The sequence below is a fragment of the Salvelinus alpinus genome, chromosome 19 (genome assembly GCF_045679555.1).
Source record: "Salvelinus alpinus chromosome 19, SLU_Salpinus.1, whole genome shotgun sequence".
In the NCBI taxonomy this organism is placed as follows: domain Eukaryota; kingdom Metazoa; phylum Chordata; class Actinopteri; order Salmoniformes; family Salmonidae; genus Salvelinus; species Salvelinus alpinus.
Window position 1 is genome coordinate 30,500,355 of NC_092104.1, and position 23,173 is coordinate 30,523,527.

Genomic DNA, 23,173 nt, shown 5'->3' on the forward strand with positions numbered 1-23,173 from the left:
TGTATGGTTAGTTTGTAGGGATTTTTTTTTTTACAAAGTGTAATTAATTCATACTACATCTACAGAATTGTAGGGTGATATACAGTCAACACTGTAGGTGGCAGCATGCACCTATAATATTTGTTTGTGGACCGTCATAAAAACCAAAGAAGAAGCGTAATCAAAACGTCACACAAACACATGACAGTTTCGACTTTTTTGCGTTCGAGAAGAAAAGGCGGTTGTCTGCTGTTTCAAATATTTTTGGCAGTATGCTGTGCTGTGGCCCCAAACAACAAATTGTTTGTGCATTCAAAATAACAAATTCTGATCAATTGCAACATGTCTATTAAGTCTCATCTGCACAATAATGTAACGTAGCATTTTGCACATTAGCATATAAACAGGAATCAATTACTTCTGAGACGTATAGGAACAAATAGATCTACATCTCCCACTTTGTTTTTTACTCACATGATATGTACGACGAAGTGCATAACAGTACAATAGGCTGCTTATGTGCTTCTTCTCATCATTGCACAGCATGCATGCATGCCGACATCCCGACAGGGATGTCGGCCATTAAAATTGCCCTACAGGAGTCCCTCTTTAATTGGTGGGACATTCGGTATCCGCTCTTTTCAGGAGGAATCTTAGCAAATGTAATATATGGTGGTTATAGCTGTTATTGTCCAAGTAATATTAATACATAGTTATATGGTTGTGTTCTTGCCATGTAGGTAACAGATTACGTGACGTTTCGAATTTAGCATTGTAGTATCAGGGGGTGGGTTTGCCAGCCAGGCTCTACCTTGGACAGCTCTCACTGCTGTTACCAGGCAGACATAGTTCCAACATGGCAGCAACGGGGAACGCAGAAGAGTCGCAGTTGCAAGAGATGGAGGAAGAGACAGGGATGGAAAGAGAAATGGATTCAGATGAAGAGGAGGGTATGGGAATCGAAAATTCCGACGATGAAGAAGACGATTCGTCAGAAGATGATAAAGAGAATGAAGCCGAAATTCAGCGTTTGGAGGAGCAGGTACGTTAGCTAAGCTAACTGTTTGAGAAATGAATGGAAACCTAGCTAGCTATTTTAATCCACACTTACAGCTAGCCATTTATAACGTTTGATGTCAACCAGCTAACATCGTTGTTTGGTACATTGATTTAAAAGTAAACACATCACAAACAAGTTGGCTTGTTTGCAGACTTGCACCGCTTGTACTGCAAGAAAGCTAGCTAGCTACTTCGCTAACGTTAGCTCGCATGCTAATAGTTTGCTAGCTATTAGTTGATGCCTCATTATGTAACTATCTAGTCAACTAGCATGTTACCCAGCCACAATTATATAATACGTGTGAATATAATACCAGCCAACGTGCTTGCAGTTGTATTACAAACTAAACACGCGCCCTTTCGGCGGGCTGCAGTTGAGAAAGGTAGGTAGGTAGGTAGCTAGCCAGTCAGCAACAACATTTAACAGTCAAGATATCTGGTTGATTTCACAAGCAATACTCATTACAGTAATTAGTTCACTTACATATTATATATTTGTTTGCAAACCAAAAACATCTGTAAATACACACACAAGGTTGTTGGTCTGACTCGTCTTCTATGCTCTCTCTGACTTTCAGCTGTCCATCAATGCTTTTGACTACAACTGTCATGTGGACCTCATAAAACTCCTGAGGCAGGAGGGGGAACTGCCTCCATTGCGTAAGGCAAGGCAGAAGATGAGTGAGCTCTTCCCACTGACTGAAGGTTGGTGTCTGATGGCCTCTGGAGATGCAGCAGACTTGATGCTTGGCCACTTTTATGATTGAGCTGATGTGCTTTATGTGGTAGACTAGGTTAAATATAAGACTTGTTGCAAGGTCTGCTGCTTCTTTTGTGATTAATTGGTGTGAAGAAGTCTTATGTATGGTGATGATTCAGTAATTTGGAACAAGGTTTACTGTTTCACCATTACTGTGAAAAGTGATGGTTTCATTGTTGTAAACATAGTGAATGTTATTGTGAACTGTATACAAATCTGACTTGTCCTCTTGCAGAGATATGGCTGGACTGGCTCAAGGATGAGATCCGCCTAACCGAGGAGGAGCAGAACCGGGAGAAAGTCTACGAGCTCTTTGAGATGGCTGTGAAAGATTATATCTGTGAGTTCTGTCCCTACTTATTGGATTGTGTTACGATTCTGTATAATGTGATGTTATTGTAAAGTAAACATTGAAATTCGTGTGTGGCCTTCAGGCCCTGAAATCTGGCTGGAGTATGCCCAGTACTCTATCGGGGGCATGGGACTGCCTGGTGGGATGGAGAAGGTGAGGTACATCTTCGAGAGAGCCCTGACAGCCGTGGGGCTGCACATGACCAAAGGGGCTACTGTGTGGGAGGCCTACAGGGAGTTTGAGAACGTCATACTGGCAACTGTTCAGGTGAGCGCCCCTGAAGAATAATGATCTTTAGTAGCTGCAACATGCTGCTCATTTTTCTATATTTCCCCATGTCTATATTTCTTAGGGTGTTTTGTATAAGACCATCTGCTAAATTAATGATGGTAGATTTTCCTTGTATCTTCAGTATTGGGCAGAAATGTTGAAAAAGCATGATTGAACGCAATCTGATATTACACAAACTAGGCTCTTTGCTGGATTTTGTCTCAGTTTTCTATCTCTTTTTTTTGCTCAGCCTCCCCCTGGCAGCGTCCCCACCTGCGAGCAGCAGGCGCTTCTGAACGCTCAGCTCGAACGCATCCACACTCTGTTCCGCCGCCAGCTGGCCATCCCCTTATTGGGTAAGGCTCTCCCTGCTCCACTCTGGAGGGGATGCTGTATGGGGGGGGGGGGGGGGGGATTTGGTTGGATGGAATAACATGTCCTTGAGAGGCTATTATGGCACACTTAGGAGGTACCCATCGCAATGACCTTTTCAGGACCGAGTCGTAGCGAGCCAGTGCAATGTCAAATCAAATTTGATTTGTCAATTGCTTCATAGACTTCAGGTGTAAACTAACAGCGAAATGCTTACTTACAGGTCCTTTTCCAACCATGCAGATTTTAAAGATGAGATCAAAAAAATGAAAAGTCACACATTGAATAACAATAACATGGCTATATATAGGGAGTAGAAAATAACATTGCTATATACAAGGAGTACCAGTACCGAGGCAATTGAGGTAGCTATGTACTGTACATATAGGTAGGGGTAAAGTTACTAGCAGCAGCATATGTGGTGAGTGTGAAAGGTGTGTGTGGCGTCATTATGCATGTATGTGCATTTTATGTGTGTGTGGGTGTATGTAGTGTGTGTGATTGTGTGGGCAGAGTCCAGTGTGTGTGCAAGAGAGTTAGTGCAAAAAAAGGTCAATGCAGGTATTCCGGGTATCTGTTTGATTAGCTGTTTAGAAGTCATATGGCTTGGGTTAGAAGCTGTCCAGGGTTCTGTTTGTTCCAGACTTGGTGCATTGGTATTGCTTGCCGTGCAATAGCAGAGAGAACAGTCTGTGGCTGGGGTCTTTGACAATTTTTGGGCCTTCCTCTGACACTGCCTAGTATAGAGGTCCTGGATGGCAGGGAGCTCGGCCCCAGTGATGTACTGGGCCGTACGCACTAACTTCTGTAGCGCCTTGCGGTCGGATGCCAAGCAGTTGCCATCAAAATGCTCTCGATGGTGCAGTTGTAGAACTTTTTGAGGATCTGATGGCCCATGCCAAATCTTTTTAGCCACCAGTTGTCGTGCCCTCTTCATGACTGTGCTGGTCTATTTGGATCACGATAGATCCTTAGTTATGTGGACACCGAGGAACTTGAAGCTCTCGACCTACTCCACTACAGCCTCGTCGATGTAAATGGGGGTGTGCTCGGCCCTCTGTTTCCTGTAGTCCACAATCAGCTCCTTTGTCTCACTGACGTTGAGGGAGAGGTTATTGTGCTGGCACCACACTGCCAGGTCTCTGACCTTCTCCCTATAGGGTGTCTCATCGTTGTCGGTGATCAGGCCCACCACTGTTGTGTCGTTGGCAAAATTAATGGTGGTGTTGGAGTCGGGCCCATCAGGAAGTCCAGGATCCAGTTGCAGAGGCAGGTGTTCAGTCCCAGGAACCTTAGCTTAGTGATAAGCATGGAGGGCATAATGGTGTTGAACACTGAGCTGTAGTCAATGAACAGCATTCTCACGTATGTGTTTCTTTTAGGGCTGACCCCATTTAGTCGATTGTTTGTTCGATAGGCTATTGGTCTTCCAATAATTTTTTTAGTTGAGCAGTTGCACAAAAGAAAAACGTTTTATGGCACGTCTTGATTGTCGCCTGTCTCAGTGAACTAATCCATTGCGGAGGACGCGGATGACTCACCAGTATTACATGTAGTACATGTACCATTTAATGCCCATAATTTCTAATCTACAATGTTTGTTTGGTTATTGTAATTTCTGTTAATGCATTCAATATTTTAGTTGAAATAGGCTACATTGAGGAACTATTTGAAAAATCTTTCCAGCTATTACACATCTCCAATCCAAAATTAAATCTAGAATCGGCTTCCTATTTCGCAACAAAGCCTCCTTCACTCACGCCGCCAAACATACCCTCGTAAAACTGACCATCCTACCGATCCTCGACTTCGGCGATGTCATTTACAAAATAGCTTCCAATACTCTACTCAGCAAACTAGATGCAGTCTATCACAGTGCCATCCGTTTTGTTACCGAAGCCCCCTCCAGTTATGTGGAGTCATTCAAGGAATTTATTTATAAATAAGAAATGTTTATTTGTATACTCTAGTCGGCTGGCCCTCGCTACATATTCGTCGCCAGACCCACTGGCTCCAGGTCATCTATAAGTCGATGCTAGGTAAAGCTCCGCCTTATCTCAGCTCACTGGTCACGATAACAACACCCACCCGTAGCACGCGCTCCAGCAGGTATATCTCACTGGTCATCCCCAAAGCCAACACCTGCTTTGGCCGCCTTACCTTCCAGTTCTTTGCTGCCAATGACTGGAACGAATTGCACAAATCGCTGGAGACTTATAGTTCCCTCACTAACTTTGAACATCAGCTGTCTGAGCAGCTTACAGATCACTGCAGCTGTACACAGCCCATCTGTAAATAGCCCACCCAATCTACCTACCTCATTCCCATATTGTTTTTATTTACCTTTCTGCTTTTTTGCACACCAGTATCACTACTTGCACATCATCATCTGCTCATTTATTACTCCAGTGTTAATTTGTTAAATTGTAATTACTTCGTTACTATGGCCTATTTATTGCCTTACCTCCTCACGCCATTTGCACACACTGTATATAGACTTTTTTTTCTTATTTTTTTTTCTATTGTGTTATTGACTGTACACTTGTTTATTCCATGTGTAACTCTGTGTTGTTGTTTGTGTCGCACTGCGTTGCTTTATCTTGGCCAGGTCGCAGTTGTAAATGATAACTTGTTCTCAACTAGCTTACCTGGTTAAATAAAGGTTAAATAAAATAAAAAGGACAAGAAAATGGTCCAATTCACACACGTATCAAGAGAACATCCCTGGTCATCCCTACTACCTGATCTGGTGGATTCACTAAACACAAATGTTCCGTTTGTAAATTATGTTGGAGTGTGCCACAAGCTATCCGTAAATTTAAAAAAAAAAAGGAGAAGATGGTGCTGTCTGGCTTGCTTAATATAGGGATTTTGATACTTACAGTGCCTTTGGAATGTATTCAGACCCCTTGACTTTTTCCACATTTTGTTACATTACAGCCTTATTCTGAAATTTATTAAATAAAAACGTTTCCTCAGCAATCTACTCACAATACCCCATACTCACAATACCCCTTATTTACATAATTATTCAGACCCTTTGCTATGAGACATGAAATTGAGCTCGGGTGCATCCTGTTTCCATTGATCATCCTTGAGATGTTTCTACAACTTGATTGGAGTCCATCTGTGGTATATTCAATTGATTGGGCATAATTTGGAAAGGTACACACCTGTCTATATAAGGTCCCACAGTTGACAGTATATGTCAGAGCAAAAACCAAGCCATGAGGTCGAAATAATTCCCTGTGGAGCTCAGAGACAGGATTGTGTCGAGGCACAGATCTGGGGAAGGGTACCAAAACATTTCTTCAGCATTGAAGGTCCCCAAGAACACAGTTGCCTTCATCATTCTTAAATTGAATACGTTTGGAACCACTAAGACTCTTCCTTGAGCTGGCCGCCCGGCCAAACTGAGCAATCGGGGGAGAAGGGCCTTGGTCAGGGAGGTGACCAAGAACCTGATGGTCACTCTGACAGTGGTCTAGAGTTCCTCTGTGGAGATAGGACAAACTTCCAGAAGGACAACAATCTCTGCAGCACTCCACCAATCAGGCCTTTATGGTAGAGTGGCCAGGCGGAAGCCACTCCTCAGTAAAAGGCACATGACAGCCCGCTTAGAGTTTGCCAAAAGGCACCTAAAGACTCTCAGACCATGAGAAACAAGATTCTCTGGTCTGATAAAACCAAGGGTGAACTCTTTGCCCTGAATGCCAAGGTCCATGTCTGGAGGAAACCTGGCACAATCCCACGGGGAAGCATGGTGGTGGCAGCATCATGCTGTGGGAATGTTTTTCAGCGTCAGGGACTGGGAGACTAGTCAGGATCGAGGCAACGATGAACGGAGCAAAGTACTGAGAGATCCTTGATGAAAACCTATCTCAGAGCGTTCAGGACCTGACTGGGGCGAAGGTTCACCTTCCAACAGGACAACAACCCTAAGCACACAGCCAAGACAACGCAGCAGTGGCTTCAGGGCAAGTCTCTGAATGTTCTTGGGTTGCCCAGCCAGAGCCTGGACTTGAACCTGATCAAATATTTCTGGAGAGACCTGAAAATAGCTGTGCAGCAACATTCCCCATCCAACCTGACAGAGCTTGAGAGGATCTGCAGAGAAGAATGGGAGAAACTCCCCAAATACAGGTGTGCCAAGATTGTAGCGTCATACTCAAGAAGACTCGAGGCTGCAAAAGGTGCTTCAACAAGGTACTGAGTAAAGGGTCTGAATACTTATGTACATTTCATTTTTTTAAATAAATTTGCGTACAATTATTAACTTGTTTTTGCTTTGTCATTATGGGGTATTGTGTGTAGATTGAGTTGAGAAAAAAAACGATTTAATCAATTTAAAATAACCTAACAAAATGTGGGAAAAGTCTGAATACTTTCCAAAGGCACTGTAAGTATGTTTTAGCAATTACATTTACTTTTGATACTTAAGTGTATTTAAAACCAATTACTTTTAGACTTTTACTCAAGTAGTTTTTTACTGTGTGACTTTTACTTGAGTCATTTTCTGTTAAGTTATCTTTACTTTTACTCAAGTATGACAATTGTGTACTTTTCCCACCACTGGTCCAAATGGAAAAGGTTGCCAACCCCTGGTGTAGACTATTACCGAGCATAATGGCACAATCTGCGAAGGCCAGCAGCAGTGGGAGGAGGTGGTTCGGCAACAGTTTTTTTTCCTTCTGGTTAGGCTATCTTGATCTCTGGCTCCCTCTTGAGTCATTTGTGTGAATTTATTAATCACATTGTACTTAAAGCTTCAGACAAGATGATTTTATTTAAACACATAGGGTGTGTCTATATATGGGAAAACATATTTAGTCGGGGACAACCCTAGTTCAATTGGGAAGGGCAGTGTGGCGTGCAATAGAGATTGTGTCATCTGTGGATTTGTTGGAGTGGTATGCAAATTGGAGTAGGTCTGGGATGATAGTGTTGATGTTAGCCATGACCAGCCTTTCAAAGCATTTCATGGCTACAGATGTGAGTGCTACAGGGCGATAGTAATTTAGACAGTTTACCTTGGTGTTTATGGGCACAGGGACTATGGGGGTTTTCTTGAAACATGTAGGTATTACAGACTGGGTCAGGGAGAGGTTGAAAATGTCAGTGAAGACACTTGCCAGCTGGTCAGCGCATGCTCTGAGTACGCGTTCTGGTAATCCGTCTGGCCTTGAATGTTAACCTGTTTTAAAGGTCTTACTCACATTGGCTACAGAGAGCTTTGAGGCAGTGTTGCTTGCCTCGAAGCGAGCATGGAAGGCATTTATTTCATCTGGTAGGCTCGTGTCACCGGGCAGCTCGTAGGTGGGTTTCCCTTTGTAATCCGTGATAGTTTGCAAGCCCTGCCACATCCAATGAGCGTCAGAGCTGGTGTAGTAGGATTAGATGTTAGTCCTGTATTTATGCTTTGCTTGTTTGATGGTTCGTCGGAGGGCGTAGAGGGATTTCTTATAAGCGTCTGGGTTCGTGTCCCGCTCCTTGAAAACGGCAGCTTTAGCCTTTAGCTCAGTTTGTTTTGTTCCCCCCCCCGTCTAGTTGCACTGGCGACATGCTGGTAGAAATGAGGTAAAATTGATTTGTTTTCCTGCATTAAAGTCACCAGCCACTAGGAGAGTTGCTGAGTGTTGATTTCTCTTGATTTCTCGAGAAAGCACTCATTCTCACCAGGCCCAGTAATGTGGTCCCTGACCAGCCTTTCATCCAAGCGCAGGACTCGCCAAGAGAGAGCCAGATGGTCTGGCATTGTCTGCTGCCTTTTTTCTGGTCCGGCTGAAAGGCCACTGGAGGCATTCGCTTCTGTGACCTGTGCCAACCATGGTGCCAACGCTCAGTGTATAATCCCTCCTTATCTACGGCCTGTCAGTCACTGTTTTCTACCTCCACAAGATAATGGCACAAAGAAAAAGCGAACAGGCTGAAGCATTTACATGGCTGTGTGTTATTGGTAAAATGAGGACACACTCAAAATGTCTAAAGCCAATATCCTTCTGAATGAGATTTTAACCTTTTGGTGTTCCTCCCTTTAAATTTTTTGTAATAAATGCACATGATGCTCTTTTATATAATCACCTTCATTTTAAGCCACACTTAGAATGTGAAAAGGGTTTCTCCTAATGATAACTGCTGTTTTACAGACATGGAAGGAACATATGCAGAGTATGAGGAGTGGTCTGACCAGGGGGTGTCTGATACAGTCTCCCAGAAGTTCAAGAGGGCCCTGCAACAGATGGAGAAGAGCAAGCCTTATGAGGAGACTTTGGTACTTACCTAGATTGTATTCTACCCTGGACATTTTGTACCATGCTGTTTGTTTTGGAAGGATTTTCTTTCTTTTCCCCCTTCTTTTTTTTTGAATTTTACCCCCTTTTCTCCCCAATTTTGTGGTATCCAATTGTTAGTAGTTACTATCTTGTCTCATCGCTACAACTCCCATACGGGCTCGGGAGAGACGAAGGTCGAAAGCCATGCGTCCTCCGAAACCCAACCAAGGGTTGGGCTTCTTAACACAGCGCGCATCCAACCTGGAAGCCAGCCGCACCAATGTGTCGGAGGAAACACCGTGCACCTGGCGACCTGGTTAGCGTGCACTGCGCCCGGCCCACCACAGGAGTCGCTAGTGCGCGATGAGACAAGGATGTCCCTACCGGCCAAACCCTCCCTAACCCGGACGACGATAGGCCAATTGTGCGTCGCTCCACGGACCTCCCGGTCGCGGCCGGCTGCGACAGAGCCTGGGCGCGAACTGAAGGATTTTCAATGGATTTGAAGCATTCAATTCTGATTGCACTGCCTAGAAAGTAGCAGTAGATTAGTAGGAACGTTTTGTGTCATTTTAAGCATTATGTGCTTAAGCAAATTGATTGCTTTTTCCTACGTGTACCTCTGAAATCATTGCGAGTCTGTATGCTAGACATGGTCATCTGCTCAATGCCTTTAACATGCCAACGTTTGTGTTTCAGATGGCAGCCGAGCCACCCAAGCTAGTAGAATATCAGACCTACATTGACTATGAGCAAAAGGAGGGTGACCCGGCACGGATCCAGATCATCTTTGAGCGGGCACTGGCAGAGAACTGCTTGGTACCAGACATGTGGGCCAAGTACACCAAGTACCTGGTGAGTGTCCACTACCCCCCTTCCACTGCACCGGGTGACATGCTGCACTGGGCTCATTTTAATTACTCACAGCCAGCCGTCTCTCGCTCTCTCCAGCAGCTCCTGAAATTTATTCATGGCCTTTTAATTGCTTTAATGGGATGGTAATAAGATGCTGAGATCGCAACCTTAAACACGGACAACATCCAGTAATTCATCAGAGCCTGGCCGTTTCACCAGTTTAATGAAGAAACAAAAGTTGAATCTTATTGTTCCAAACCTGTGATCCATTAGGCTCCTTTTAAAAGCCAAGTTTTGGCCTTCTGCATATACTAAAGGAAGTGATTAAATTGATGGAGGTGCGATTTAACTGCATTATATGCTTCCACACATGAATCAAATTATGACTTTGCCTAATGGTGTTGGGCCGTATAATATTCCTTGTGCAGCGTTATGATGGAAAATGAACGCTATCCCACAGGTTCACCTTTCTAGCAAAGAAGTCATTTATCACTCTGGTAGAAATGACTGTAGATTCACGGTTTTTGAGTTCCTTGTCAATGTGGGTTGTGATTGATTGTTGGATTGTTTTATAAGTCTTTTGCTGTTGCCTCAGGATCGTCAACTAAAAATCAAAGACCTGGTCCTGTCCTCTCACGACCGTGCGGTCAGGAACTGCCCCTGGACCATGGGCCTGTGGAAGAACTACCTGCTTGCCCTGGAGAGGCATGGGGCCGACCACCAAACTATATCAGGTAAGCACTTGACCACAGGTGGGTTATGGTGGCAGCACTCATATGTGTCATGTATGGTGTGGATGTAAACAAGGAGATTTTAAACATGAATGAAATGTATGTTTCAATGAAAAGGGGTGAACTTGGTTAAAGATGTTGTATTGCTCCTATTATTGGTACTGGGACTGTGGAATCATGAAAGACCATCTATTTTTTCCCCCCTCCACAGACGTTTTTGAAAAGGCCCTGAATGCCGGATTCATACAAGCTACAGATTATGTTAATATCTGGGAAGCGTACCTCGATTACCTGAGGAGGCGTGTCGATTTCAGCAAAGGTGAAAGCACCTTAACATTGGGTAATGCAAAGTAACATAAGTAATAAGATCATATTTGTGATGTGGAGAAAGTCAAATGTATGGATGAATGAAGTCCTCTATTGATAATGGTGTTTATTTTCCAGAGTCAAGCAGAGAGCTGGAGGAGCTGCGGGCAGCCTTCACCCGTTCTCTAGACTATATGAAACAGGATGTTGAAGAGAGTAAGTGGACCTGCGGCCTGTGTACAGTACTCTTCATCTTGGTGTTTGTGTTGGAGACTCACCACTGTGTATTACTCCTGTCTAGGATTTAGTGAAAGTGGAGACCCTTCCTGTACCATCATGCAGGTCTGGGCAAAGATAGAGGTAAGGGTGACGATCATGACAAACTTGTCTTGTTCACTTGCTTCTTTCATTGCAGATACAAGTCAGTGCAAAAATTGCATCTATACAATTTAAAATGTGATTGTATACAATTTTCTCCCTCCTCTCTCTGACCAGGCCCTGCATTGTAAGAACATTCAGAAAGCTAGAGAACTGTGGGACAGCATCATGACAAAAGGGAATGCCAAATTCGCCAACATGTGGCTGGAGTACTATAACCTGGAGAGGTCAGTGAGGCCACTATAACCTGGAGAGGTCAGTGAGGCCACTATAACCTGGAGAGGTCAGGGAGGTATTTAGTGGTCACCTGTGAACTGTTGATTTGATGGCTAGAGAGATTGATGTATCGATGACAAATCTGATGGTGGTTGTGATATGGTTTGACTCTTTGCAGGTCGTACGGAGATGCTCTCCATTGCAGGAAAGCCCTCCACAGGGCCGTCCAGTGTACCTCCGACTACCCTGAGCATGTGTGTGAGGTCCTGCTCACCTTTGAGAGGGTTGAGGGTGAGTCTTTTTTGTGATGGAAATGCCATGAATAAGTGGACAGGTATCAGTTGGGGGTATTGATTGGCTGTTTTGTAGAAAACAACACTGAATTGGTAAGTCATGGTGTGAGAGTAAGGTGAGTGCTTCAGTGCAGTTTGTTGTGTCGCCACCAGGGTCTCTGGAGGACTGGGATGCAGCGGTGCAGAAGACTGAGACAAGGCTGAACAGAGTAAACGAGCAGAGGGCCAAGGTAAGCTGATCCCGCAACACTCACAACACTGCTGCTAGCTAGGCCTGTGTACATAGAACGTTGATTATACTGGGCAGGGGAGGATGGAATGGGATTTTATTTCTTTTTTTACATTGAAAAGCAACAGTTGTAGATTTCTTATGACAGAATTGAAAGGAAAAAACACACGCTTTGCTTGTGCAGCTGTCTGTTTCTGTGCTGTCATGTTCATAACTTCATCCCTGTCCCTCTCTCAGGTGGCAGAGAAAGAGGCCCATCTGGTCCGACAGGAGGAGGAGAAGACTGAACAGCGGCGGAGGGCCAAGGCAGACAAGAAGAACCAAAAGAAGGGACAGAAAGGCAGCAGGCCTGGGGAGAAGAGGAAGGCAGAGGATGAGGATAACGAGGATGAGTGGGGGGAGGAATCGGGTAAGGAGAGACATCGGGAATCGGGTAAGGAGAGACATCGGTAATCGGGTAAGGAGAGACATCGGGAATCGGGTAAGGAGAGACATCGGGAATCGGGTAAGGAGAGACATCGGGAATCGGGTAAGGAGAGACATCGGGAATCGGGTAAGGAGAGACATCGGGAATCGGGTAAGGAGAGACATCGGGAATCGGGTAAGGAGAGACATCGGGAATCGGGTAAGGAGAGACATCGGGAATCGGGTAAGGAGAGACATCGGGTAAGGAGAGACATCGGGTAAGGAGAGACATCGGGAATCGGGTAAGGAGAGACATCGGGAATCGGGTAAGGAGAGACGACATGACGATCCTACCATTTTTTTTCTTTCATTATTTTTTACATAGGAATGTTATTGCTTAGTCTCCGCTTATGCTAACAAAGTGGCAAGTATAAAAGTCATCCTGTGTGTTTGCTAAAGCTTTGTGTCACCTCTGTGCAACAGTAAGTAAGTAGCCTTGAGCCGGAACAGGCTCCTGCCCTATGAGCTATCTCCTGATTTTGTAGCGTGTGGCAGCTTGATGTACAAGTACACCCCCTGGACAGGACGCCAGTCTATCGCAGGGCCTTACACCCAATTTATCTTCTGTGCAACAGAGCAACCTCCAAAGAGGCACCGAGGGGAGGGCAACCAGGGCAGCTTCAGGGGAGGAGGTGCTGAGGAGTTCATGGAGACAGAGAGTGGACTGTTTGGAAGGAGAGCTCCCCCTTGCCGCAGACAGGAACCCCCTGGTGCTAAGAGGGGCCAGCAGATAGCACCAGCCACCGTACGGAAGACCCAGGAAGATAACCCCGAACAACGCAAGGATGACTGCAGTGTGTTTATCAGCAACCTGGCCTTCAGCATGGAGGATCCAGAGAAGAGACTGAAGGAGTTGTTTGAGTCCTGTGGTCCTGTCCAGTCAGTGCGCCCCGTCTATGCTGCCAAGGGCTTCAGAGGGTACTGCTATGTACAGTTTGAGGGCAAGACGTCCGTGCCCGAGGCCCTGAAGATGGACCGGCGTGAGGTAGACGGCAGGCCAATGTTCGTATCGCTCTGTGTGGATAAAAACAAGAACCCTGATTTTAAGGTGAGTGAGACCCATCTACATTGAACAAAAAATATAAACGCAACATGTAAAGTGTTGATCCCATGTTTCATGAGCTGAAATAAGATCCTAGAAATGTTCCATACACATGCTTATTTGTCTAAAATGTTGTGCACAAATTAGTTTACATTCCTGTTAGTAAACATTTTTCCTTTGCCAAGATAATCCATCCACCTGACAGGTGTGGCATATCAAGAAGCTGATTAAACAGTATGATCAATACACAGGTGCACCTTGTTCCACTCTAAAATGTGCAGTTTTGTCTCACAACACAATACCATAGATATCTCAAGTTTTGAGGGAGCATGCATTTGGCATGCTGACTGCAGGAATGTCCTAAAGCTGTTGCTAGATAATTTAATGTTAATTTTTCTACCATAAGCCACCTCCAACATTTTAGAGAATTTGGCAGTACGTCCAACCGGCCTCATAACCGCAGACCATGTGTATGGCGTCGTGTGGGCAAGCTGTTTGCTGATGTCAACGTTGTGAACAGAGTGCTTCATTTCATGGTGGGGTTATGATATGGGCAGGCATAAGCTATGGACAATGAAAACAATTTCAGTTTATTGATGGCAGTTTGAATGCACAAAGATACTGTGTCAAGATCCTGAGGCCCATTGTCGTGCCATTCATCTGCCATCACCTCATGTTTCAGCATGGTAATGCACGGACCCATGTCGCAAGGATCTGTACATCATTCCTGGAAGCTGAAAATGTCCCAGGTCTTCCATGGCCTGCATACTCACCAGACATGTCACCCATTGAGCATGTTTGGGATGCTCTGGATCGACGTGTATGACAGCCTGTTCCAGTTCCCGACAATATCCAGCAACTTCGCACAACCATTGAAGAGAAGTGGGACAACATTCCACAGGCCACAATCTACAGCCTGATCAACTATGCAAAAGAGATGTTGCCCTGCATGAGGCAAATGGTGGTCACACCAGATACTGACTGGTTTTCTGATCTACGCCCCTACCTTTTTTTAAAGATATCTGTCACCAATATATGCATATCTGTATTCCCAGTCATGTGAAATCAATGGATTAGGGCATAATGAATTCATTTCAATTGACTGATTTCCTTATATGAACTGTAACTCAGTAAAACCTTTGAAATTGTTGGCTGTTGCGTTTTTAAATATTTTTGTTCAGTTAGTTTTGATTTAGGGGTGGATGAATGGAATGGTGGTTTCACCATATAGATAGTGAGTTACTCTTTTCATGTCTCTTCCTCTAGGTATTTAAGTACAACACAAACCTGGAGAAACACAAGATCTTTATCTCGGGCCTGCCCTTTTCCTGCACCAAGGAGCAGCTGGAGGAGCTGTGCAATGATCAAGGCACCATCAAAGACATCCGCCTGGTCACCAACCGCTCAGGCAAACCCAAGGTTAGGAGGCATAACTCTGGGAGGTTAGGCTGTACAGGTCTGGGGCTGGGAGGTTAGGCTGTACAGGTCTGGGGCTGGGAGGTTAGGCTGTACAGGTCTGGGGCTGGGAGGTTAGGCTGTACAGGTCTGGGGCTGGGAGGTTAGGCTGTACAGGTCTGGGGCTGGGAGGTTAGGCTGTACAGGTCTGGGGCTGGGAGGTTAGGCTGTACAGGTCTGGGGCTGGGAGGTTAGGCTGTAGAGGTCTGGGGCTGGGAGGTTAGGCTGTACAGGTCTGGGGCTGGGAGGTTAGGCTGTACAGGTCTGGGGCTGGGAGGTTAGGCTGTACAGGTCTGGGGCTGGGAGGTTAGGCTGTACAGGTCTGGGGCTGGGAGGTTAGGCTGTACAGGTCTGGGGCTGGGAGGTTAGGCTGTACAGGTCTGGGGCTGGGAGGTTAGGCTGTACAGGTCTGGGGCTGGGAGGTTAGGCTGTACAGGTCTGGGGCTGGGAGGCTAAGTATTTTTCTCCATCCAGATGTTAGGTTTAGAGTATTAATTTGCTCTTGATTTCTCCAGTTGAGTAATAAGTTAGTAACTTATATTTGTTATGTGTAATCTTTGTAAACATCCAAACAGATCATTTGAATCATACATGTAGAAGCTCCATTGACTTATACGTAAAATGGATAGCTCTCATGTGAGTTGATGCCCTAATGTGCTGCTGTGGCGTGTCTCTGCAGGGTCTGGCGTACGTGGAGTTTGAAGATGAGGCTCAGGCCTCCCAGGCCGTGGTGAAGTTGGATGGCACGGTACTACAGGAACACACACTCTCTGTTGCCATTAGCAACCCACCTCGCAGAACTGAAGCCGACAAGCCTGACTTCAGCAGGCCCATGGGAGCCATGATGCCACGGGCTATGGTCTATGGATCGTAAGTTTCCAACACTCTAGTAATAATACTCTTCTAACAACGATAGTACTCACGATAGTACTCATTACAAATATCCGATTAGCTATGTTTCTCCAACTGATTAAACATAAGCTGCCTTTTAAATTGGCTATTCACACATGTTCACAGAATAAATATATACATGTGAATGAGAGCTTTGATTCCATTGGTTTTCTTTTTCAGGAGGGGAAAAGGGAGAACCCAGCTCTCACTAATCCCTCGTTCCCTACATCGGCAGACTGGATCAGAAAGTAAAGCAGAAAATGGGACTGCACCTAAACCCACAGGGGGTGCATCCGGAGACGCTGGGTTTGAAGCACAGGCCAAGCCCATGTCCAATTCAGACTTTGCCAAAATGCTTCTCAGAAAGTGAAAATTATGGAAAAACAAAAGTAATCAAATGACTGTCTTTTGTATGGAAAGCCATCTTGGGTCCTTGAGGAGAAGAAATGGCAGATATTGTGCTGTGTTTGACTCCCCTTTAATCACTCCCATGGCCTCATTCTCCTTGTCACTTTTTGTGAGAACGCCTTAATCTCCCTGGCTCCTTCGACTGGCCCCAAACTCCATATTACCATCCTTTGAACAATGATTGATTGATATTCCTTTTGAAAAAGTGTGAGTGACCAATTTCGGCTTGCTTTTTTTAGATTGGAAAAGGTGTTTTTATAGAAGACGTAACATATGTGTCTAAATTATTTTGTTCTGAATTGAGAAAAGGGTTCTGAGTTTAGTATTTCTAACTGCTAAAACAACCCAGCTTGTGAATTATGTTTCTTGTTTTTAAAAAGTATATGCAAGAGCTTGACATATGAGATGTGTTAGATTATGTATTACAACAATGAAAATAATTTCCCCCCATTTTGAATATAATTTTTGTGTATCTAGAGTGATATTCTATCGAATCCTGGGGTAATTTCATGTTTATCTTGGCTATTCGCCGTTCAAGCAGGCAGAAATACAGCCGGTATGATGCGTTTTGCATCAGATGCACAAAAGCAATATAACATTCAGAATGGGTGAATCTTTCCTCTTAAGGTATCTTCAGATGTCAACATGCCACTAAAATCGTTTGCGTCCCTTACAGGGCAGCTAACATGCAACGATATTTGTTCCCAAACAGTGAAAGACTAATGCTTCGCTTTATAGAATATTACCTTAAATGGCAGTTGTACAAATAATTTATTTGCAGATGTACTAATTCCTTACCTGTTCTGTGCTCTCATTTACAATGTAGTTTTCAAAAGTCTCTGTTCATAGGAAACAAAAAAGGAAAGGCATGTATCTATAGTTGTTAAAATCCTTTAATGTACTAATCCCTTACTAAAACTTTTATTGCTGGCACTATAATTTAACAGGTAGTCTGTGTGCATGTTATTAACCCAGCGCCCCATTTGGTTTGCCTATCATGTTTAGGCTGTCTTACCTGAAATTATTGAAGTGAAGACATTTTTGTTGTACTCTTGTATGTCATATTTTCCTGAGATTGTTTCCAGGTAACTTGGTTAAGGTATTTAATAAACTATCTGTGGAAGTCTTGAGATGGGTAGGGAATGAAGAACTGACAGTTTGGAGAAGCCCTAAAAGGCCTTGGCTTTTACTGTCATCCTAGTATTGTAATGAGTACTGTCCACAAGTGAATCAACTGTTGTTGGGAGAAAAATCTATGCAGCTGTTTGATTGCAAGAGCCCTCCATGTCTCAAATCTGCCTACAATATATGTTCAGTACGTGATATCATGGGAATGTAGGTTTATACTTAATTCAGAACTGTCTCCTTTTCCTTTCAAATCAATCAAGTAATCCTGTTTGGATGAGTGGGAAACGTCAAATGCGTGTTGACTCCCAGTGGTTGGCCATAGTTTTGTATACATTTGTATGTTTTGAGAATTATTAGCTATATCTATCACCACAGTGGCCTAATCCAGGGTTTCCCAAACTTCATCCTGCTCCCCCCCGTGCACATTTGTTTTTTCTCTAGCACTACACAGCAGATTCAATAACCAACTCAAGCTTTGAATCAGCTGTATAGTGCTAGAAAAAAACAAAATGTGCACCCAGGGGGGCCCCAGGACCGAGTTTGGGAAACCCTGGCCTAATCTAGTTAGAGACTACAAATGTTTAATCTTTAGAAGTCACTTTGTTTCATCCAATACAAAAATATGCGGTGTGTGGTCATTTTAAAATGTCATGGTGTTCATTTTATTATTAGAACAAATGTAAACTAGTGTTAAAAAAAACTAAATTATCAATGCAATTTTGAGATTGTACGTGGTCTATTTTTGTTCAGTGATTTTATTTGGATGTTGTAAAATTGCCATCTTGTGGTTTTGTTGCTGTTTTGGCCTAAAGTTTATTAAAGCAATTCAAATAATGTTTGAGGTTTTTAAACTAAGTCACATTCAACAGATAATACATTTATTTTGTAGTAAATAAACTCAAATACATGAAAGTGCTTCAGTGAAATCAGACGGTATGACCCAGTTGGATAAGCTACATTACAACACCGTTCTTCGACACCCAACAGGTGATCTACTGCGCACGGCCAATCTTTATTGGTCTGTCTTATGGATAAGGGAGAAACATCTGATCAGAATCACAACTCAATCTTCTCAGACATGTACACATACTGTATTACACATTCGTAACACCTTCAGTTATAATGAATTCACTCAAATCTACAGTTGAAATGCAGTTTATGCCTAAATGTCCTTTAGAAACTACACTAAAAACAGTAAGTAGCATGGCCAAGAGTATGAAACAGACCCATTTGTTTTTCATAAAGGGTCATGAATTTGTTGACTCAATCTGCAGCTGAAAATGTGTTTTCTAAATCATAATTAGTTCAAACACCTGCACCACAGGAGGTTGGTGGCACCTTAATTGGGGAGGACGGGTTCATGGTAATGGCTAGAGTGGAATGGTATCAAACATGGTTTGATGCCGATCCAACCATTATTATGAGCAGTCGTCTCAGCAGCCTCCACCTCAAACTACCTGGTATGAGGAAATCTTAAACCATGAGAATATTTGTTTTATGTAAATATGCAATTTCCCTGTAGAAATGTGCAAGGTCATGCTATCATTTTGACACAGGGCTGCTATTAGTAATGCATACATCAACTGACATATCTTTACACTTAAAGCAGGATTAACCCCAAATTAGATTATCTAAATAAAAAGACAAAATCCAAACAGTCATGTACCCTCCTGCCCCGCTCACTCCCGTCCCCTCTCACTGTTGTGGACAGGTATGGTTTGTTTGCAGTTTGGACAGGCTTGGTGGTGGCTGGTGCCAGGCAGCCCCACAGGGTGCTCAGTGGTGGCGATCAGCAGGGTATCCAGGGTGATCTCTGTGCATTTGGCTATGAAGCGGATGAAGGGGCGGACGTCACCTTCGTTGGCTGTGTCCAGAACGGCGTAGTACTCTGACCGTTGCTCTTTGCGGATGGTGATAGGTGGGTAGCGTGCCTGCATGAGCACCAGGTTCATTAGCAGCCGTGATGTGCGTCCGTTCCCATCCACAAAGGGGTGCACATACACCAGCTTATAGTGGGCGAGTGCTGCATACTCCACGGGATGCAGCTGCAGGGCCTCCTCTGAGTTGAGCCACTGCACCAGGTCCTGCATGTGGCGCTCCAGGTCCTGTGGGTGGGGTGGGATGTGGTGGCCTACAAACACCTGGCTGGTACGCAGCCGCCCACCCTCCACAGGGTCTGCATAGCCCAGCACGCGCCGGTGGATCTCCAGGATGTCATTGACGGTGATGGCCCCAGCTCGGGACAGCAGCGTGGTGTTGATGTACTTCATGGCCGCGTCCACACCGATGACCTCGTTCTGCTCCTGCAGGCTCTTGCCGGGCACGGCGTAGCGAGTCTCAATTATATGGCGGATCTCAGACAGAGTGAGTGTGTTGCCTTCTATGGCCACTGTGTGGTAGATGTGGTGGTAGTACGTTTCCTCCATGACACGTCTAAGAGCAGAGTTACCCTTGGGGATGGACATCAGCCTGCGTACTTTGCTGTCGATAACCCCAAAGTGGCGTTGGTCGATCTCCTCCACCAGGGGGAGTGTGCGGTCACGGCTCACAAGGGCCCTCTCGTTGCATGGTGAGATGGCCAGGGCCTTGGTATACAGATGGTCCGCCTGGACAACGTCCTTCTCTTCCAGAATGGTCCCCAGCTCCGTCAGAGCTTCCACAAAGTCTGGGTTCATGTTGAGTGCATGCACCAACAGCTTGTGGGCCTTCTCTCTCTTCCCCTGCTTCTTCATCTCCACAGCCTGTTGCAGCGCTGCCTTGGCCTCGAGCTGGGTCTCTGCAATCAGCACACACAAAATACATTGCATAACTAGGCTGTGCTGTCCAAGACATGTATTAACCCAATCAAAAAGGTGATTTCATATTTGTACTTTTAAATATGACTCATGAACCCAAGAGTATGGAGGGTATTATCCTCCCACCCTTAACACACTCTGGAAATGAATTATCCCTATTAACTGACCAATGTATTTTCATTTTGAACAGTGCTCTACCACCGACGGTTGATTTAGATTCTTACAACCAGAAGTATATATTTCATGAGAACTTCACTTACCTATACTGGGCTTGGCCCTAAGGGGCAGGAGATCGAGGGCTGTAAAGGGGATAGTGAGGCTGGTGGACTGGACAGTGGGGCGCTGAGTTTTACCCCACAGCTGGCAGTGCAACTGGGCAATCCCCTTTAGAGTGATACAGCATTGGTCCTCCACCCCCACCATGGGCATCAACAGCGCCACCAGAGAGCCCAGGAACAGGCAGAGCAGCGGTCCCCATCCGCCAAGGAGATGGCCACTTGTGTAACGCCACCACACCGTTAATGAAGCCATCATCACTGATGATAGTATCCTCCATTCTCAAGTGACACGTCCCCCATCTATTCGAGTTAGGCTAGCCGAGGAACAGCTGTGTAGGAGAGAGGCAGAATCAGAAGCAGTTTTCACACAGAATTTATGGTCGTTTCATTTTGACAGCTGGCAGTTGTGTACATGTCAAACGAAAAACTGCAGAGGCAGTCTTTAGCTAACGTAGAGCTTAAGTGTTAAATTGAGTAGCTAAATAACCCATACAAAACTAGTAAGCTTAATTAGCTATATGGCTAAATATATATCACCCAATACACAGGATACATAGCTAGTTAGCTACTGGCAGTATTTTCGACAAGCCAGGCACGTACTGCAAAAATGGTACCGACAGCTGTTAGCTAGCAAAGCATTTTCATCAGCGTACTCACCTTATTACACCATTTTTTACTAGAAATCAAACAAGCTAACGTTACGTGTAAATGTTAAATAAAAGTATCAGTCTCTAAGTAACCACTATCGTTTGTAGACTAAAGATACATTAGGTAGCTAAAGCACTGCTTAGCTAGCTATGAACGTCTTGTAAATACACATCATCAACTTCCTGGGAAAACAAGCCGGTATATGTGCTGGAATATGATTGGTCACAACAAGATTGTTCGTTGCTGTTCATTGGCTCAGATCTCCCAAGCGTGCTTTTATTCAGCAAAACAAACACCGGGTCGTAGCCCTTATTGATTGGATGTTGGATAGAAATTGTGCTCTCTCTGCCTGATGAAAATGTAGTCCTATCTATTAACCGGAGTTAACAGTATATAATGTAATAACTGTCATTATGACAATATAATTTGGTTAGTAAATCGTTATGCATTGATTAAATAGGTCGACCTGTATTGTATAAGTAGCAACCTAGCCTAGACTGCAGCCTATGTTGACAGTCAGCACTGAATAACTAACTTGGTGATCATGCAACACTTCTAACACTACTCCTAAATTGCAAATTGGCCTATAGATATTCCCATTTTATTTGACCATGACAGTACCATGAGAGTCAGTGCTGAGAAGCATCCTCTACCAGTTTAAGCGGGTGGGTAATAGAGTCATTTAACTAAATGAGTCCCTTTTGGGTAGTGTAACTTGGTGAGAAAAAAAACCCTGTTTTATTTCACCAGATTTTTATATTCTGTCATGAGCACATGCTCAACTTAATAAAAAACATGTTTTCTCATCTCAAGACATTAAATAAAGAAATGACTTAGTACCAAATCAGTCATGAATCCACTTGTGACAGCTGGAATGGAAGCTTGTTACATGGAGGGGCAATTGAATGCAAGCTTCACCCCAGAAATGTTTATCATTAAAACATTTCTAGTCTGTCTATCTATGCGTAACAGGGTTAACGTTTTTCTGTGTTTTTTTTAAGGAAGAGTTTCACCATATTAAAATGAGAGTTAATTTCACATAACAGGGTTGAATTAAAATTAGTCCCAGTTTTTATTTTTTTTTACCTTAAAATTAAACACTAATCACATTAAATAAATAATACTTTTCAGGTATGACTTTGTCAAAGCAACAAAATAACTAGGGCTGTGGAGAAGTGGTGAAAACTTGGAAAAATGTTTGCGTTAAGTGAATTCAAATCTTCCTAGAAGTCACGGAGAGTACACAGAGGGACATGTCAAAATGCTGAATTTTTAAATTTTCCAAGGGCACTTCATTTAATATAACAGGCATTTCAAATGTAATATTGCTGCACAATTTCTACTTAAAATATCAAAGGGACTCATTTCGTGGAACGACCCAATATCAACTCTCTCAGAGGAGACAACTACTAGCAAAGAAATCCTTGCTCCCAGAACACTGGATAATTACTTTCCATGATCTCTTGATTAATTATAGATCCAGCAGCTATTACAGAGAATTAAAACACATCAGTATATTCTGTCCCCTGGCATCCTGCAAGCTTTGAGATCAACTGTGACAATGCACAATTGTGTCATGAGCTGGACAGTTCACTCTAACTTTCACTCAAACATATCCCACTGAACAGATACAGTGCTTTAAGAAAGTATTGACTTATTATTTTGTTGTGTTACAGCTTGAAATCAAAATAGATTAAATAGATTTTATTTATCACCCATCTACACACAATACCACATGACAGAGTGAAAACATGTTTTTGTAAAACTTGTGCAAATGTTTTGAAAATGAGATACAGAAATATCTCACACCGCTGAGTCAATACATGTGAGAATCACCTTTGGCAGCGATTACAGCTGTGAGTCTTTCTGGGTAGGTCTCTAAGAGCTTTGCACACCTGGATTGTACAATATTTGCCCATTATTCTTTTCAAAATTCTTCAAGCTCTGTCAAATTGGTTGTTGATCATTGCTAGACAACCATTTTCAAGTCT

General features: G+C 43.9%; 2 protein-coding genes across 4 annotated transcripts; one reads left to right on the top strand and one right to left on the bottom strand.

The window, feature by feature from the left end:
* Window positions 1-554: 554 nt before the first annotated feature.
* LOC139545309 (squamous cell carcinoma antigen recognized by T-cells 3-like) lies at window positions 555-18,295 on the top strand. 3 transcript variants are annotated; one of them, XM_071352941.1, is made up of 19 exons: window positions 555-1,021; window positions 1,617-1,743; window positions 2,034-2,138; window positions 2,233-2,417; window positions 2,671-2,776; window positions 8,939-9,063; window positions 9,764-9,919; window positions 10,515-10,653; window positions 10,862-10,990; window positions 11,095-11,172; window positions 11,258-11,316; window positions 11,452-11,561; window positions 11,729-11,841; window positions 11,997-12,073; window positions 12,310-12,481; window positions 13,113-13,585; window positions 14,846-14,998; window positions 15,714-15,904; window positions 16,106-18,295. In XM_071352941.1, the coding sequence occupies exons 1-19, from the start codon at window positions 836-838 to the stop codon at window positions 16,293-16,295; spliced, it is 2,874 nt and encodes a 957-aa protein (XP_071209042.1). In that variant the 5' UTR covers window positions 555-835; the 3' UTR covers window positions 16,296-18,295. The 3 variants fall into 3 exon arrangements, with proteins under 3 accessions (XP_071209042.1, XP_071209043.1, XP_071209044.1); XM_071352942.1 differs by having other exon boundaries at window positions 10,862-10,969; XM_071352943.1 differs by lacking the exons at window positions 14,846-14,998; window positions 15,714-15,904; window positions 16,106-18,295 and adding an exon at window positions 14,262-14,727.
* A 22-nt stretch (window positions 18,296-18,317) lies between these two features.
* On the bottom strand, window positions 18,318-21,431 carry LOC139545310 (protein adenylyltransferase FICD-like). Its single transcript, XM_071352944.1, has 3 exons — window positions 21,192-21,431; window positions 20,517-20,863; window positions 18,318-20,237 (listed from the first exon to the last, which is right to left on the bottom strand). The coding sequence occupies exons 2-3, from the start codon at window positions 20,788-20,790 to the stop codon at window positions 19,141-19,143; spliced, it is 1,371 nt and encodes a 456-aa protein (XP_071209045.1). The 5' UTR covers window positions 20,791-20,863; window positions 21,192-21,431; the 3' UTR covers window positions 18,318-19,140.
* Window positions 21,432-23,173: the final 1,742 nt, after the last annotated feature.

Bases quoted from the DNA above. Each gene is read 5' to 3' on its own strand.
- LOC139545309 (XM_071352941.1), top strand. From the start codon at position 836: ATGGCAGCAACGGGGAACGCAGAAGAGTCGCAGTTGCAAGAGATGGAG. The intron at 14,999-15,713 runs GTTAGGAGGCAT...GTGTCTCTGCAG, and splicing joins ACCGCTCAGGCAAACCCAAG to GGTCTGGCGTACGTGGAGTT. The intron at 15,905-16,105 runs GTAAGTTTCCAA...TTTCTTTTTCAG, and splicing joins CGGGCTATGGTCTATGGATC to GAGGGGAAAAGGGAGAACCC.
- LOC139545310 (XM_071352944.1), bottom strand. From the start codon at position 20,790: ATGATGGCTTCATTAACGGTGTGGTGGCGTTACACAAGTGGCCATCTC. The intron at 20,238-20,516 runs GTAAGTGAAGTT...TGCTGATTGCAG, and splicing joins TAGGGCCAAGCCCAGTATAG to AGACCCAGCTCGAGGCCAAG.